Raw genomic sequence first — 18,755 nt, forward strand, 5'->3', positions numbered from 1 at the left:
TGCTAATGCAAAATGTGATTATATACAATGAATGATATAGTCTAATTCTTAGAGAATGTTAAAAGGATTGAGTTTATGAAAAGATTATATTTATGAATTTGGGTGAATTTCTAATTGCGATGAGGATTTTAATTGTTTTGAGGCTAGCTTTCAAGATAAGTTGAAAATTTTATAAGATAGGTACCAATTCTTAAATCTATCACATAAGTTTTTCTTTTATCTTCTGTCATTTCTCAGTTTGAGCCACTTTCTCATATGTTAATTTTTATTTGTTTCATATATTCCTTATACTTATTTTAAATATTGAGAATATATTTGTAATTGAGAGTCTTACTGTGGTCTTGTAAACAAAACTTTTGATTTATTTTGGTATTCTTCTTTTAAAGTTATTTTTGTAAAAGTTTTAAATTGAGTGTGTTTCCTCTATTGTATGTGCTACTAAAAGTCTTTGTTATTCTAACTTCTAATGTGCAGTGTTGGACAAGGATAAAAGTAGTAAGTCCAAATTAACAATGATTTTAGAGATTGGTTGAATGGAATATATAAAAATTTGTCATTTGCTACAATAACTTTTTATATGTTATAATCACCCTCAAAATCCCTTGCTTCAGTTCACAATTATTTCTTTGAGGTTGATCTGAGCATAATTTGGCATATTGGATTGTAACTTCATTGGGATTCTGTAATTAGCTAATGTTTTTTGGGATAAACAATTACTTTCTCTTGAAGATGATGATGTTTGTATTTGCACAGAAAAAACTCTATTAAGATCATCAACTTGCCTTTAGTCACGATATTTTATCACCATGCACTTTGTTGGTTTGTCACAATAACAACTAGTCAATCATTAATAATAGCTAAGAGGAAAATGGGGAACAAAATGATGAAGGAATCACAAACTAAAGGAACAAAGTCTATAAGTAGCTAGAGGAGTAATTGTAAATACATCATGTCTGAAGTTCATTAGTTGATATCATCCCTACCTCTTATGTCTTCATATCTACAACTCCTCCTAAAGTTGAATATTCTTTACTCCTTCAATTTGTAGTTGCTTGGTCATTCTTTTCTTCATTTGCCTCCTACAGCTGCTACTTGTGATTGTCCAGTTGTTATTGTGATAAACCAACAAAGCGTATGGTGATAGAACATGATGACTAAAGGCAACCACAGAGCTTGTGCTGTGCAAATATAAATAGCTAAGGAAGCTCTGTTGAAAGTGTTCTTGAAGGAGGCATTGATTGTCTCTGAAAATCAATCAGCAAGTACTTGATTAGCTGCACTGATATAGCTCTCTCTGATTTCAAAGAGATCAAGGTTCTTTATTGAAGACGGGAGTAACAAGAGGAAAGGAGAAAATTGAGCATACTGGGATGCAATATGGGGACAAGGTGGCAATAGGATCCAAGCATAACATTGAGTCCTGAGGGTTCACCAATGCATGTCACATGCATTGACATATTTTGTGAGCGATCATCTTGAAAGGATTAGAGAAAATAGAGTAAAGGATCAATCAAGTAATCCTTCCAAGCATCACTTAATCTCCCGCCATGGCTACAACCGCTAAGAAGCCTGAGTAGGACAAACGCATCAGGCAGGAATCCTTCAAGAATCATCTTACTCATTATCTCAAACGCATGAACAAAGCAGCCATTGAGAGCATAAGCTGTGAGAAAGACGATATAGGCAGTGGCGTTGTGAAAGGGCATCGTATAGAAAAGCTCGCGGGCTCTAGTTGCATCCCCAATTTGAGCATTTGGAAGACGTCCAGGATACCACGTTGTGCGCAGCCATCTCTTCAAAACTTGTGCAAGCATCTTCCATGTTATGCAAATCAATATAGCGCAGCATCCACGTCACCAGGACGCGGTCAGTTTGGGCCATGGCGGCGATCATGGACTTACAACACCAAACCTCCCATTCAGGCATCCGTACAAAGAAGTCGTCGGTTTCACTGATATGCCCCATTTGGGCAAGCACTGTACTGCCAGAATCCACGACATTGTGTCTCCCGCTGGCATGGAAAGAATCTGCCCTAGGCGACATGAAAGATGTTCCACGTCGCGGTGGTTCTCAGCGGCATACTGTCGAAGAGTTCTTTTGCCAACTCCAAATGCCAGTTCCCACGACATCCCGGCCGCTCATTTTCTCGAACATGTCGCACACACGGTCGAGATCGGCTGCGCGGGCGTAGTGGTGTCTGACTCAGCTAGTGCCAAAGGTCTTCCACTCTTTTAACATGTACACAAATTACAAGAAACTCTGTTCATGTGGAGTCTAGCGAAAAGACTTTCGTGAGATACCATATGATCCCTGGACGTACACGTTTCCAGCATTGAGACTGGATTCCAATCTCCGCGATGCATGAACTTCAGGCCATGTTGGTCGGGATCCATTAACCGCCCAATTTGCAGCAATGCTCCAATATGCGATTGATCAAGTAGTCCAGATGCCCTTTAAGGGAGTGTGCTAGAGCATAACGTTCCAACACACTTCGTCGTGCACTGCAATCTGGTCAAACTGACCATTCTTAGCGCAGTACGTGGCCAGTCCGAGCCATAGCGGCAACCATGGGTGTACTTTACCAAACCTCCCATTGAGGCATCAGTATCAAGAAGTCCTCAGTTTCCGTTATATGCCCCATTTGAGCAGGCACTGCGATTTCCAGAATCCACGCACACTGCACCTCGCGCTGGCCTTTGTGGTATTATCTTAAGGAGTTCTTTTTCCAACTCCAAATACCCGTTCTGGGCATTCACCGTAATCATCCAGTTCCAGCACACGACATCCCGGCCGCCCATTTTCTCAAACATGTCACACAAACGGTCGAGATCGCCGGGGCGGGCGTAGTGGTCTATCATTGTCGTCCACGACATGGCATCTGGGGCCTTGAGTCGATAAAACAGGTTTCTCGCATCCTCGAGGTGCCCATTCTCGGCAAGCGCTGCGACGGTCACATTCCACGGGCAACGCCTGGGCTTGGCGAGGTCGTGGAAGATCTCCAGGGCGTGCTCCGGGGGCTGCCTCATTTCCCATACATGCGAATGAGCTGCGAGACGAGGCGATCGTTGTCTCGATGCCTTGTTCTAGCGATGTGGGCGTGTTCTAGGATCGTAGTGGCCAGATTCTTGGAATCGCTGCAAGACCGGACCAGGAAATCCAGATCATCGGCATCTGGAGTGGAAGCATAAAAATTTCAAGAATATGCGCGAGTGATCTTCCAATTTCAAGGATATGCACGTATAAAATATGCTCGAAAAATCTTCTTAATGCAGGAAGATTATTCGAGCATATTCCTAGAATTCGGTAAGGATATGCCCGAATAATCTAAGACCAGTTTCATGATGGAGTCTCCGTATGGGTGATCCAGCATCACTAGAGGCAAGATTTGCATCCCATCGAAACATCAAACCACGGAGTGGAAGATGGAAAGAGGCCATTTTTAACAAGAGTGTCAAGGATGCGGTGGAAGAGGAGCAGCAAGAGAAAAGCCCGGCAAATGTGGGCAAGTACGCAAGCCTCATTAGAAGCTGCACGGCCACGCAAAATCTAAGCGACGGGCGACGCCTCCACCATCACATAGCATCGCACCCCAACTCCAAGTACAGAAAGGACCGATTCCTGGGGAATTTGCTCGTGAACATGTACGGCAAGTGTGGCTGCGTTGACGAGGCTCGCGCGGTGTTTGACGCTATTGCCCATCCGAATGTGTTCTCGTGGAACATGATTCTTGCAGCATACGCCTTGAACGGGCAATTGGACAAAGCAAAATCCACGTTTGAAGAAATGCCTGAGAAAGATGCAGCCTCGTGGACGTGCATGATAGCTGCATATGGTCAGGTGCGCCAACTTTTTGAGGCTAGAGAATTGTTTGATTCTATGCAAAATCCCAGCGTGGTTCCTTGGAACGCTATCATCTCTGCATATGCCCATGCAGGGCATCAACACGAGGCAGTGGCACTCTTCAGAAAAATGGACCTCGCTGGCACCGCGCCAAACGAGATCACCTTTGTCACGGTTCTGGATGCCTGCGCGGGATGCAACGCTCTTTCGGCAGGCAAAACAATCCATACCCACATCGAATCCACGCTCGGGAGCGGCCAAGTGATGGACGTGGTGCTTGCGACGGCGCTGGTGAGCATGTATGGAAAGTGTGGCGGGCTGGCGGAAGCTCGGAAGGTGTTTGATCGCATGGAGCCCTCGCGACGAAACGTTGTGTGTTGGACGTCCATGCTTGCAGCACACGCAGCGAGCGGGGATCTGGACGAGGCGACGAGGCTCTTCGAAGCAATGCCGGTGAGGAACACCGTCTCCTGGAATGCGATGATCTCGGCGTGCGTCCAGAACAAGGAGCTTGCTTGTGGTTTGATTGTTTTCAATCGGATGGACATGGAAGGGATCCAGGCCGACGAGATCAGCTTTCTTTCGGCTCTCGATGCCTGCGCTGGATTGCCGGCTGTCTCGCAAGGCCAGATGCTCCACGCGGAGCTTCTCGGGATGGCGATCGATGGTCGCACCATGCTGGACGACGTCCGGATCTCCACTGCTTTGGTCCACTTCTACGCGAAGATTGGGCTTCTTGGCGAGGCAAGACGCGTCTTCGACAAGGGACCCAGGAATGCCGTGTCCTGGAACGCCATGGTTTCAGCGTACGCGGGTGGCGGCCATGGCGCTCGAGCTGTGGAAACGCTGCGAGGCATGGAGCTCGAGGGGTTCTCACCGGACCAGGCAACCTTTGTAGCGTTACTCTCGGCTTGTAGCCACGCGGGGCTGCTGGGCGATGGATTGAGCTACTTTGCTCGTGCCAGGCACGACTTTGGGCTGGTGGCAAATCGGGATCACTATGTTTGTCTGGTGGATCTCTTGGGACGAGCTTCGTGGGTGGAGGAGGCAGAAGAACTGCTCGGATCCATGCCTTTCGAGGCCCATTCCGTGGCCTGGATGACGCTGCTCGGCTGTAGCAAACTCCAGCGTGATTTTGGACGTGCCTCTCGAGCTGCTGCAAATGCGTGGAATATGGAGCCTGGGAATGCCGCTTCCTACGTGCTGCTCAACACTACGTAATCTAAGCAAAAGGTGGCGTAGTCCCACTTTGAATATGATATGAGCAGACCGTGGCGTTGCCGTGTTGGAATACAATTTTGTCGTGTTAGGGAGAAAAAAGGGGTCTTCTGTAGAAAATAGTAGAGAGGAAGAAAAAAAGAGAGAGAGATCATGGGGATCGCTGCAAATCTAGACGCAATCCTTGGGGAGTCTCTTACGATCGAGGACTACTACGTCACTGATCCAAGCGATCGTCCCACCGTTCCGCACAACGCATACGATGACGCCTCCGACACAATCCCTTGCCTCCACCTCGCGAGAATTCGTGCCTCATCGGGCGAAGATCGCAAGCGGATGCTCGAGGAGGTGAGAGATGCCGTTTGCGAGTGGGGTTTTTTTCGAGTGGTGGCTCACGGCGTGGATGAGAAGCTCGTCGATGATACGGTTGCATGGGCTCGCGGTATCTTCGACATGGATCTCGAGACCAAGCTTAAATCCCTGGTGGATGACTCGTCCGGAAGTCCTGCCGGATACCATTGCGGCGTCGTCAAACGGAACAAATCCTGGCAGGAATCGTTCCACTCCTGGGCCGACCCCAGCGATTTCAAGATCGCTGCCGAGAAGTTGTGGCCTTCCAGCGAGGAAATCAAGTATGTTCTTTGTTTCTAAGTTGATCTAAAACTTTGTGCAGGGAGATGCATTACAAGTTCTCGATGGCTATGGAGGAGCTCGCTCTGGAGATCCTCCAGCTGCTGGAGGAGGCTCTGGGAGTCACTAGCGGGGATTTCACACGCCACTGGGAGCGACTGAAGAGAACTTTCGTTCGCTTCAATTGGTATCCTCCTTGCGAAGAGCCTGGCCTTGTTCTTGGCGCTGGCTCCCACACAGACCCCGATATCATCACCATCCTCCTTCAGGACGAAGTTGGAGGGCTCCAGATCCTCAAAGACTCCAAATGGATCGCTTGTAAGCCACTGCATGGGTCTTTTGTCATCAACGTTGGGGATTGCTTGCAGGTATAGTCTTGTTTTTTTATAAATTATTAGAGGCTGTTTTGGTATTTCTTCCAGGTGTTAAGCAACGATTTTCTTCCTAGCCTCCAGCATCGAGCCGTGCTAAACAAGGAGAAAGCTCGATTGTCCGTTGCTACTTTTGTGTTTCCAAAGGTCGATGCAACAATTGAGCCATTATCGGATCTGGTCGATGAAGATCACCCTGCAGCATTCAGACGTTTAGTGTTTAAGGAAATTACCAATGCTGCGAAAGAAATGAAGTTCAAAGGAAAAGAGGTTCTATCTCTTTTCCGTGTTTGAGAAAAAAGTGTGCCTAGAATATGCTTTATTCCTTGCTTAACAGAAAATAATTTCTTGCCTGGAATATGCTTTATTCCGCGACCAAACACATTTATCTGTTCAGTTGTTTTCGTCTTGTCATCTTTGTCAAACAAGAAGGAAAGTTGGGTTTGGACTTTTTAGAGTTTTTTTCTTTGTTATACTGCCGTCTCTCCGATGTTGATGCCCCAACCATATCCCTCTAGATCTCTGGTCGACCAAGAGACCGATGGATTCATCGCACATTTTATCAAACAAGTTTGGGGAGCATAATAAAAACTAGATCTCCCCGACACGCTTGACAGCTCCACAAGCAAACTCTGGAGGGAGAGAGACTTTAAAAATCACACACAGTTGCTTTAGGCGTTGATTTTGGATTCAGTCCACTGGATTCCGATGGATCCACGCCAACAGATGTTTGGAGGAAGAAAAAAGAAACATTTGAGCTTGGATTTGGATCGCGATGCTGATACCGAGGGTCACGAGATTTCTGCACCGCAAAGTCCATGATATCACCCAGATCTTTGAACTTTTCTACGTGCCTGGCCGACCTAAACTTGCATCGACTTGTCTATTTTGCGGCACAATGTGGAAGAGAAACTGTTGCGCCCTCTCACGTTTGTCTCAAAGGAGGATCCATCCGAATCTCTGCTTGTTTCTTGCGTTTGTCCCAATGTTGGACCTCTGTCACCTTTTGCCAACTTCTAACAAATAAATACTCAAAATGCATCATGTTCTCAACCTCCATCCATACCATCTTTAAATCTTTCCTCTTTCATTCCTCATCCACACATATACAGAATTGTTCCTAATTATTATTGCGCTGGTAATAATACAACGGTGATTATTATTTCGCATTTGCCTGCAAGTATTGACTGACCGGGATCGACCAATATCACAGGAAATTTGATGAGAAATATATATAAAAATAAGTAGAAAAGCTGCAAAGGTTCCTCCACACCAGAAGATCAGAATATTAGTCGACTCTGGGGTCACACACAGAACTTATTCTTTTTCATCTTCTTCTTCTTCTTCCTCATTTGCGCGCTAGCCAAGGAGCAGCGATGGACTGACCTGACCCTTGAAATTGAGAGGTCCTTGCTTCTTCAGCAGAGGACACGACCACTGCATCTACAACACACACTACCTTGTCTTGTCATTCTGCTGAAAGATTTCAGGATATGTGGATTAAAAAACTATATGGAATTTATGCTCTTCTAGATAAGAATCACATTTACACGGCCCATTTATTCGACCGTCCACAAAATTCCTCCTCGAGGAAGAACAAGAGTTATATAACTATATCCGCTCCTGGAAAAGTAAGAAAATCACCCATTTTGAGAAATTTCTCTACCCAAGGATAAAGAAAATCATTGATTTTATTCTCATTCCCGCGCGAAAAGAATGGAAAAATCATTCCGCGATTCCTTTCCACCGCTTTGGAGTAGCTTCCAAGTGTGAAAATCAATGATTCTGCACGTCCGTACGCTGGGTGTTTGCATCAAGTTATCAACCTTTGCAAAACGGAGTCCCTTATTATAGTAAGAAAAAAGATTCCATGTTCGAAGAGTTTGTACCGCGGGGAGTACAAAGAAACAGGCCAAAGACGCCTATATCACCGATTTAAAAACAATGGTCCTCTTGCTTCTCCTTTCTCCCACCTCTGATTTATTGGAGCATATATCGTCTCCCCACTTGGGATTGAAAGCTAGCAGGCGAGCAAATGCAAAGCGCAAGCACCACCATCTCCACCACCAAAAATCTCAAATCCCAAATCCCAAATCCAAGCTTGGCTTTTGTTGTTGCTCCACATCTCATCTGACGTACGGAACACGAGGTTTAAGGTCCCACTTGTGAGCACAAAGAGGCAAACCAACATAAACATTGTGGTCCTTTGCGCTGCTGGTTGCTGTCTGCAGTATTGTTGGGTGATAGTGGTCCTACGATCGATTGCAACCAAGGAAAAAGAAAGAACGAAAGGAAAACGCCCACACTCGTTTGTAGCATAGTTGATTGAGCGCCTGTCTGGCTCGGTTGAATGCCCCCTTTTGGGACAACGCTGTGTCAAACGCATTCATGGGAAGTGGTCCACAGCTTTGCACCAATGTAAGTTATAATCCACACACACACGACTGTGCTAGGACAAACAAGGGAGCGAAGCTTAGGTAGCTTTCATCTTATATGACTCTTCTCACTCTTCTCAGTGTGTACACACTCACAGCTAGTTGCTACTAACACAGATCTTTCTCTCTCTTCTCTATCTCGCGAGTGCCGAGCGTTCTCTCGGCGGGACTTTCTCTTTTCTACTGGCTGGTTACATGTAGTTTTCTCAGAGTTTCTGGATGGTTCTCAATCGATCAAACCAATACAAATCTCCAGCGAATGTGTCGTGATCGCCATGGGAGAGGACAGATTTCTGGAAGATCTCTCCAAAGCTAGAGAAGCCCATAGCCAGCAAAGCTTGAGTTTGTACGGAAGGGGAGCCAACTCGGCGTCAGTGTGACGTGGGACGGGAAGCGCTACCGAATCAACGGCATCCATTGGCCCGCCATAGGCCCACCCGACAGTCCGTACTTGCACGCGCGACCTACGGCCGACAGCGCGCTGACGTGGCTGGCGGGTCGCATTCCGGTCGGCGGCTCACCGGCTAGCGCCGGTACCGTGTCGCCATCCTCGACCAAGAAACAAACCCCCGCGTAGATTTTTCCCGTGGTTTAAACCATGGGTTGGTTTGTCACCAAATCAAATCACACACACAAACACAAAAGCAAAAATCTCGCCCAGTGCCGTCTCCATTGAGGTCTCCAACTCATGATTGCCGGGGGGCATAAAAAAATATCTCTTGCTATAATCTCCACGACACTCCTTTTTTGTGTTGAGCAACAAACAAGAACAAACAAGGACTGAGATGGAGATTGGGGATTTGCAAGATTTCTGCGAGGGAAACGAGGTGTGTGTGGGAGATATTTCCAGCGTTAGGCAATGTATTTACCATAGCTATAGCCACAGGCAGCTTTGCAGCTCTTGCTTGTGTTTGATCTCACTGGCGATTGTCGTTAGGTGTTCGATCGGAACAGTGAGCTTTTAAAGGAAAAAAGGGCCTTTCTCTCCTTTTTTTTTTTAAAAAAAAGAAACCAATTCACTGCACTTATTCGAGTGTGGGGTAGGGACTTCCCCTGCTTTAAAATCCATGCGTCCCTAGTGGGATGCAAAACCCAATTGGCATCTTTTGTTCCTCCTGCTTGTAGGCATTTGCAGTTGTAGCGGCCGGGCCAAATTTATTAAGCAATCAGCCACTAACAACACCAAAGTAGCGCCAAAGCGGCCCTCCACCACCTTTTTGTTTTAGGGTTTAGGACAATGGACATGTTCAAGCAAGCCATCATCGAGCAACCGCGCACCACTTTGGCGGATAAAATATCTCTTCTCGAGAGCTTCCTCCGACACTACGGACCATCCACGGCACTCACTCACTTGCCCATCATGCTCGGAACCTGTTGCTATACGCCTGGTTGGTAGAAAGACCCAAACATTTCCCACTACACGCAAGATGCCCTCACTGGGCATTTTGCCCAGCAACTCCAGATTATCTATTTCTTTGCGGCTGGAATGTCAATATCAACTTGGCCTGTTAAGATTTTGCGGCTCAAGTACATGGTGGGAGCACATGGCCCTTGTTTTGCCTTTTGAATTAGATGGCATGGCAAGCTTTTGTTTTGGCACAATGCACCACCCACCACCACTATATACTTCCACCTCCGTACGCCTCTAGCCAAAACATTCCCGTACTAAGGGGCTGCCAGGTGTCCAGCATTGCCGGCCAGGTGTCAGAAATCTACCAAATGCCTGAATGAATCCGACGGCGCAGCTTTCGCGTGCGCAACTTACCACGCGTGGTGAATCTTTTTTCCTGCCGGCCCGGCCCGTCAACTTCTTTGGTGTGTAACGTGCACACACTTTAAACTTTTAACGGCGTGGTAAGTAAAGCTGTTACCTGTTTTTTTTTTCCACCGCGAGGGGGTAAAAGCAATAGCAGGACACGTGAGGCGCCAAGAATTTTTTGCTTTAAACGGAGGGGATGGAAATTGGAATTTACAATTACGAGGCCGTAAAAACCAGTTCTTCATTCGTTGTTCCCAGGAGGAAGCAAACATGCTTGACAAGCCCAAGCCACGCCACACAGGATGGGCCGCGAAAGGGAATTCTAGGTTTTGCAGCGCGGATCGAAGCTCCGGAGCGGCGGCAAGGGCCCCGCCGGCTGATCGCAGCGGGGGAGCACGCATTGGTTCTTGTGTCACATCGCAGCATCGCGGCCAATCCCGGCATTGTGCTGGTAATCTCCGCGCCTAGCAGCTAGCGCGCCTAGATGCTAGCGCGCTCGCGGCGGCCTGGGAATCGATCACTCCCCTAGGCTAGGGTTTTCTCGTCCGAGACTGGATTCCTAGCGCGCTCTAGTGCGCGCGTTGGCTCTTTGTGGAGCTCCAGCGCGAGGGATTGGCACAGGGATTTCCCGACCGAGGACAAAAGGGGCTAAAGCTAAAGGGAAGAGAGGAGGAAGAACAAGAACAAGGCAGGGAGAGAGAAAAGAAAAGATATTAGGCCAACACACAACACTGTCACAGAGGAGGTATTGGCGATTTTCTTTTGGGGATCGATTTGTCTCGGCAGTGGGGGTGGGGTCGTGAGAATTGGAAAAGCTGGGACGAGGGGAATCTTTTTTTTTCGTGAGTGGAATGCTAATACACACAGGAGGAATGATCCTAGCCACAGCAACGTTGGGTCGTCTTTTACAAGTACAAGCCACTTTTGTTGGAGTGTTATAGAAGAGGCAGCCAGCCCAGACGCAAAAAAAATCCATCCTCGAGCTATAGCAGCGGCATTCTCTTCCAGCGACAGCGACCTCCTCCTCCTCCTCCTCCTCCTCATCCTCTTCTCGCAGGACGAAAAGCTTTTTCAAAGCTTCTTCTTCTTGGCTCCAAAGTTCCAAGCTTTGTGAGCTCCAAGTTCCAACTTGGGAGGAGGATTGGGCTTCAAGGAAGTTTGTCCCCGCTACATCTCCAGTCAACTTTTACAGACAACTTCACAGATCTGACGGGGAAAGATGCCGCAAAGTTTGAGATTCTCGTGCTTCGCGGCGGCACTGTGTGGAACATAGTCGTGAGGGGGGGATTTAAGTCGCCATCTCTCGCCAGTATGCAGGGGACTTTGGTGAATTGGAGGGGTCACGCATATATATATCAAGTGGAGAGGAGGAGAGAGGGCAGCGTAAATAGCCGGCATTGCCCGTGAGCTCCTCCAACAACCGCTGCCTCGTCGGCACACACTCTTTTTCTTTCGCACCGAAAGAGATCCCGCTGCCTTGAATTTTTCTCCGGGAGTGGGAGCCCCGCTCTGTCACAAAGCACAAAGAGCGAGCAGCGGCCAGCAGCAGCAGCGATGAAGTACATGAAACTTGGATCAAAGCCGGACATTTTCCAAAGTCATGGCAGTGTCACGTAAGTCTTGCTCCGTTTTATCCTTCTTTTTTTTGCCTTTTTTTTGACGCTCAATCTCCTGGAAGAAACCAATCTCGTTCTTTTGTGTGAGCAGGATTGTTGTGTCAGACCTGACCAGCGATGTCTCGGTGGAAGTCAATGGAGCGAGGTTACTTCTCCATAAGGTATGCTCGGGCCGATTCTTCTCGTGGCTGCTAAAAGAATGGTTTTTTTCCGATCTTATGTTTTGTAGTTCCCTCTTCTATCAAAGAGCGGTCGCTTGCACAAGCTTGTGGCAGAGGCCCGTGACAGTTCGAGCGAGGAAATCCCGCTGCCGGATTTCCCTGGCGGAGCTGAAATCTTCGAGCTGTGTGCCAAGTTCTGCTACGGTATCACAATTACACTCAATGCCTACAATGTGGTGGCAGTCCGATGTGCGGCCGAGTACCTCGACATGTCCGAAAGCATCGAAAAGGGGAACATGATATTCAAGCTTGAAGTTTTCCTCAACTCCAGCATCTTTCGCAGCTGGAAAGACTCCATCATCGCACTCAAGAGCACGAAAGGATTGCTGCCGTGGTCCGAGGACTTGAAGATTGTCAGCAGATGCATCGACTCAATCTCCTCAAAGACGTCCGTGGATCCGTCCAAGGTGGATTGGTCTTACACCTACACGAGGATAACTCCAGCCGATCAAACGCCCGCATCCGGCTCGGCATGGAACTCATCGCACAGCCGGAGGCTCCAGCCGGTTCCGAAGGATTGGTGGGTCGAGGATGTGTGCGAGCTGGAGATCGACTTCTTCTGGAGAGTTATGCTGGCCATCAAGGCAAAGGGACGGATGTCACACGAGCTCATCGGAGAGGCTGTCCGGATTTATGCCTACCGCTGGTTGCCGGGGCTTTCCAAGGAGCAGAATCTCATCGAGAGCTCCAACAACTTAGGAGGCGGCGGCATTGCCAACACAAGCGATGACTTTGCGGAGACAACGGCAAAGCACAGGCTACTTTTGGAGACTATCGTCAGCCTGCTTCCACCCGAGAAGGCGTGCACGTCGTGCAGCTTTCTCCTCAAGCTTCTAAAGGCTGCGACTATGTATGGTGCTGCGAGTTCCGCGAAGAACGAGCTGGCCAGGAGAGTCGGGCTCCAACTCGAGGAGGCATCCGTCAGCGATCTGCTTATACCATCGGTCTCGTATTCGAGCGGATCGCTGTACGATGTGGATCTCGTGCAGCGGATTGTGGAGAACTTTCTCATGCAAGACCAGAGCCCGCCGATGAGCCCGAGCCGGGCTCGGATAGCTCACGAGCGGAGGAGGACGAGATCAGCAGAGAACCTGGACTTTGCGGAAAGTAGGAGGTCAACATCGGCAACTCACAGCGCAAAGTTGCGAGTTGCGAAACTCTTGGACGGTTACTTAGCGGAGGTTGCCCGCGACGCAAACTTGCCGCTGTCAAAGTTTATGGCGCTCGCGGAGGCCATTCCGGATTTTGCTCGGCCCGTGCACGACGGGATCTACAGAGCCATCGACATCTATCTCAAGGTATGGTGGTATTTTTTTTTCTACATTTTCTAAGCTCGTTCTCATTTTCTAAGCAAAGCACTCTTGTTTATACTACAGGAGCATCCAAGCACCGGCAAAAGCGAGAAGAAAAAGCTGTGCAGAATGATGGACTGCAAGAAGCTATCGATGGAGGCTTGCATGCACGCGGCACAAAACGACCGCTTGCCACTCCGCGTGGTCGTCCAGGTGCTCTTCTTCGAGCAAGTCCGCGCGGCCGTGTCCGGGGGCCTCATTCTCAACGACATCCCAAACAACATTAAGGCGCTGCTACCGGCACAGGACGACAGCATCGTGGAGGCGATGCAATCGTCGAGCACCACCGACGACAACTGGGACGCCGTCCACCACGACTTCAAGGCGCTCAAGGGAGATCTGGCCAACATGAAGCAGCGGATTGCCGAGGCCGAGAGGGAGCGGTCGCAGATCGAAGTGGACGTGATAAAGCAGGGGAGCAACAACAGCACCGCCAAGTCGTCGTCCAAGCGGCTCTTCTCGGGCTCCAGGAAGATGCTGACCAAGTTCTTTAGCACCAAGCTGGGCAACTCGGAGACCACGTCCAAGAGCTCGGACAGCTCGCGGAGCTCCGGTAGCCCCGTCTCGGGGACCGTTTCCAGCGGCAAAACGTCCGTGGCTCGCAGATAGCATTATGCAATTTAAATTACAAAAACCAGAAATAAATTATGTTCTACTAGATATATGTAAAATTACAATCTATGGCGTGCTATTTGTAAATCCCCCATATTGTACTTGTGCAGTAAAAATATCTCTTGAATATACCTTTGCCCAACTGAAATTTTCTCATGAATTTCTGGGATGGCCATTATGACCATCTGAATGGCCCCATCCCCTATATCCTATGTGTCATACATACATCCATCACATGCATTCAAGGCTTCTCTGTTATTGCTTCGGATGAGAAGACAATTGAATCTCCCAAATATCTAAATTGAAGTATTTATAGGTTAACCTCTTTTGAATAGATTATTTTGTGTTTGTAGTGTTATGTTTTGATAATGGGTAGAATTACCCTTTGTATTGTGTAGAAGAAGAATTAGCCTATTCAAAGATTAGTGGATTGTAGAAACTTTGGTAAGATTCATGTTTTGAATATATATTTACATAGTTAATTGTGTGTTTATGACTAAAGTTCATGATTTTCCTTTTGAACAACCAAAATAAAGAAGCTTTTGGAATGCTTATGAGGCTTAAATTTGGTTTAGGCACAGGTTTTAGAACTTCCAAAAGGCAAGCACTCATTTTTGCCCACATGCTACATACCATTAACAAGTTATAGTGATTGTAGATCAAGATAGGATAGTATGTCACCAAAGCCATTTCTCATAGTCCCTATAATTCCTCGTACAACAATAGAAACATAACAAGTGATATAAATAACGACAATGGGTACATCATAGTTGAAGAAGGGTACTAGACAATTAAAGAAGACTTTAGAGATGATATCTCTAATCAAGATAATCCCCACAATCTAGTTTGATCTTCAACTATGCATTCTATAACTTCATCTTTGGCAAACACAACTATTAATTCCAAGGTTAGGGAGCATGGTGATAAAAACTTGTAATGAGCATTTGTCAAATATTACAAATATTCTATAATTTTCATCTAGTTTATTTCTAATAGTGGAAGATATATCTACTTTTATTTTCATTTAAGTTCTGGGGATAACACAGTTGAAAAGTGTCTAATAAGGACAAAATCATATGCTCTCAAAAGTTCTTAAACATTCCCATAGCACAAAGGGTTTTAAATAGTAAATTTAAACTTCTTTTTAAACCACTTCTTCATTGGGTACCTTTATAGAAAAGTAATAGAGTGAGTGCATGTTAACAAAGTTGGGTAGGAGGTTGAATCTATATTGGAGGTGTCACAATTAATATAAATTGGTGATCTTAAACGGAATTTTAGTGAGTCTACCACAAAATTGTGGAGTAGTGACAACCATTTGAAACTCATCTCTGCTATTGCATATAATCAGAGTTGATGAACAAGACAAAACAAACATTGTACTTACCTTTAATTACCTCCTCAATCCATTACTTTTGGTTGTCACAAAAAATTTGGTCCAAAAACTAAGTAGTTGAGGAGTTTTTTTATGTTAATTACTATTTGCACTTGGAACACCAAGTAAAATGCCACTTATATATGGTTGTTGCATAGCTTCTATGACCATGGAGTGGTAGAATTCAACTCATAGCTAATCCCCCACTGCACTTGGGTCATCGAAAAAAACTTTCCAAACGATTATTGTCACATAAAACTCAATGACTTTCTTCATAGTCAATGCTAAAATTCACCAATCTTGCAAATATAAATGCATTTAAATATGCAATAACATTTTTATTCTCCAACGTGTAATCCATAGCTTTGCATTGGTCATCTAGGTTTGTGCAAGCTGCTATTTTATGTAGTATATCTAATATATTCCATATCTCTAGTGTATAAAACTTCAAGTCTTGCTTGTAAACTTTTTCTCAATTGAGTCTATGATCATCTAGATTTAAACCTCTCTAGTGGCAATTGCAAGGTGGCAATTGTAAAACCTTTTAATACTTAAGAATTGTTCTCAAATACTAAAAATAAAAGCTATCTAGGCCTAAGGAAAGAAAAACAACTTTAGTGAAGATGCAATCTAAAAACATATACAATACTTACTATGTTCTTCTTTCTTTAACGTAGGTTTCTTAGTTGTGCTGACTTCTATGGGTGCCAATATAAGCCCTCTCACCCTTTATAAATAATCCTTTGAACTAGAGAAAATAAATCATAAAAGAATTGTTAAAGATTGATACTATTAGAGTTTATATTTCAAGGAATCTGAAAAATGGCTTACTTGATTGCATTTTCATGTGGACCACCCCTATCAATTATAGTTGTCTCCCAGATCAAGGCTCCTTCAATTACCCTATTATAGACCATATTGAAATTTGGTGTTCGAAGCCCTGGGTTAAATAAAGCTTGGAAACAGGTTAATTTATTGTTCAAACTATTTGCTATACAAAACCACTATATTAAATATTTGTAAGATTGACGTAAATTGTGTAAACAAACATACCATCACTCGAAAATCTATCAACTATCTTCGGGCTTCACAATATGATGAAGCATTGCCTTATCAATGGATGTTCTAGAGTACTGGCAATACTTATTCAAAAAATGCCTTCAAATTGTCTACAAGATTCTTGTTGTGATGTAAAGTCCTAAAAGAAAGAAAAAACTTTATAAACTATAAATCAAATGTTTAGACATAACTTACCTTCTGTCATTAAATTAAACCACTACTTCTTGCAAGATCAAGATAGCCATATTTTGCAAACTCCCTTAAAGAAGCTCATATATGCTCCTATTACAAAATATTTTCTCTTACCCTATTTCAGTAATTGGAACTCTACTTAAGATAACTTCCAAATCTTGATAATAACGCATCATATGAAAATTCAAGATATGCCAAAGAAACACCTATCCACCCAGCCATTTGAACTCTTCATGCTCTTCAATAACCTCTAAATGATCCTTATTTGTCATGTCCCGAACTCCAAAACAACCAAGGATCTTGTATTTGAGCCATTCAATTTGTGGCATATAGTCATTATTGCACTTGAGCATTGTTGTTGCCTTTAATATAGTTTCTATCTCTTTATGTTGGAGTAGCTTGAATTATATGTTATTATCATTTGCCAAGTGGGTTGCTTTATTATATACATTAACAACATCTATCTAACAGGTTTGCTTCCCAACAAGACTAAAAATATAAATAGAAAAAACTAATACTTACTAAAATACTATAAAGCTAAATTTTCAGACTTACTCAAAAATAGTGTGATCATCCAATAACTTTATTAGAGGTAATGGGTTTTGGTTAGTTTCTAGATTGAAAGGTGGTGGTGGTGGGATTATGTGATTTTCTCACAATTAAGAAATTATCCTTCACAACTATGAGTCATTTTAAAAAGATATGTAAAAGAATTAGTGCCTCATGTAGTCTCAAAGTATATTATTTGCAATAATTCCAATAGGTATTTCAAATGATAGTGATAGCTTATGGTCCTACCCAAGCAGTTTCTTTTCTTTATCAAATTCCACTTCCTCATCCTCTTCATTTTCACTTTTATTGTCCTTTAGTTGAAATACATTACCCTTCAAAGCCAAGGACTACTGTGCCACAAGTGGGGAATGGTGTGCCATATATAGGGGCTATTGTGTTGGTGTAATAGCAAATGGATCAATAAGTAAAAACTCATTATGTGCACTACCACAAGCATTTATTAAAAAGAAAGCTATATTACAAATCTAATAGTGGAGATTACCATCTTGAAAGACTTTGTCCTTTTTATTATGCAATCTTTTGATACACTAACTAGTGCCTCTAAACAAAATGTTTTTACATATTATAAATATATATGATAGTCGCACGATGGGAATTCCCTTTGTTGCAAACTACAATTATGGTTGCTAAGCTCTTTCCAAATTTCTAAGCTTTTACAGATGGTTGAGTACTTGTAAACTATCTTGATTTGCACATAAAAGCCCACACATTAATTAATAGTATATCTCTAAAAGTATATCCTTCAACTATTGTTTTGATGGCTACTTAAGTTGTGTTTAAGTAGAAATTTGAACTAGTGTAGTGCTTTGGCAAATTGACTTACACTTCCACAAATTTTGTTATGTTGATCATTAGCTCCCTATACCAGTTAAAGTAATGCAGGTGTTAAGACATTAAAATGATAATGAACTTAGTGACCAGTATTGTTGTTAGAGCATATGAAACATTTACTATTAAGCTAGCAACATCAGCTAAAACTTTGAAGTGTCTTCTAGAATATTTACATCAAGAGGGCAAACTTTTCCAATTCACGCCATTATACACTATGTTGCATAGCTACTTTCCTATCAAATTACAAGTAATCTTGCTATGTTATAACCTCCCATATTTTTACTATATTTACATGGTATTTGGGAATGTAGAGCCTTTCTTTATTTGTTATAGCAGTGCAAACCTTTGCTAACAACACTGAAAATGCCAAGGATGCAATTAACACTACAATATTGATGTATATTACAAGATCTAGGCTTTGCACTTTAACCATTACACACTCTATAAATAGATTTAAATGAAGGAGATATTATTCATTTTGATTCAAGCCTTCTTTATGTATACAATGTTTGGTCTTTTACAAAATTGACATTTTATAAAAACAATGACTTAAAAAAAAATTTAAATTGAAGTAAACTAATATATCTCAAAGTTGTTCCATCAATACTAGAAATGAGTTCTCTTAGCAAATCTTCAATATCTTTTGTAAAGGAGGTTGGACTATTCTAGAA

The 18,755-nt window shown here is 44.3% G+C and overlaps 3 protein-coding genes across 3 annotated transcripts; all 3 read left to right on the top strand.

Moving 5' to 3' along the window:
* Positions 1–3,354: 3,354 nt before the first annotated feature.
* Positions 3,355–5,061, top strand: LOC112345515 (pentatricopeptide repeat-containing protein At3g26630, chloroplastic-like). The gene has a single exon (XM_024672399.1). The coding sequence runs from the start codon at positions 3,355–3,357 to the stop codon at positions 5,059–5,061; it is 1,707 nt and encodes a 568-aa protein (XP_024528167.1).
* A 122-nt stretch (positions 5,062–5,183) lies between these two features.
* LOC9633369 (protein DMR6-LIKE OXYGENASE 1) lies at positions 5,184–6,417 on the top strand. Its single transcript, XM_002967737.2, has 3 exons — positions 5,184–5,690; positions 5,732–6,056; positions 6,111–6,417. Exons 1-3 carry the CDS (start codon positions 5,212–5,214, stop codon positions 6,351–6,353), a joined length of 1,047 nt encoding a protein of 348 aa, XP_002967783.1. The 5' UTR covers positions 5,184–5,211; the 3' UTR covers positions 6,354–6,417.
* Positions 6,418–10,441: 4,024 nt separating this feature from the next.
* On the top strand, positions 10,442–14,139 carry LOC112345633 (BTB/POZ domain-containing protein At1g67900-like). The gene is made up of 4 exons (XM_024672801.1): positions 10,442–11,866; positions 11,961–12,030; positions 12,099–13,388; positions 13,467–14,139. The coding sequence occupies exons 1-4, from the start codon at positions 11,808–11,810 to the stop codon at positions 14,049–14,051; spliced, it is 2,004 nt and encodes a 667-aa protein (XP_024528569.1). The 5' UTR covers positions 10,442–11,807; the 3' UTR covers positions 14,052–14,139.
* Positions 14,140–18,755: the final 4,616 nt, after the last annotated feature.

Source organism: Selaginella moellendorffii, unplaced genomic scaffold (genome assembly GCF_000143415.4).
Source record: "Selaginella moellendorffii unplaced genomic scaffold, v1.0 SELMOscaffold_9, whole genome shotgun sequence".
In the NCBI taxonomy this organism is placed as follows: domain Eukaryota; kingdom Viridiplantae; phylum Streptophyta; class Lycopodiopsida; order Selaginellales; family Selaginellaceae; genus Selaginella; species Selaginella moellendorffii.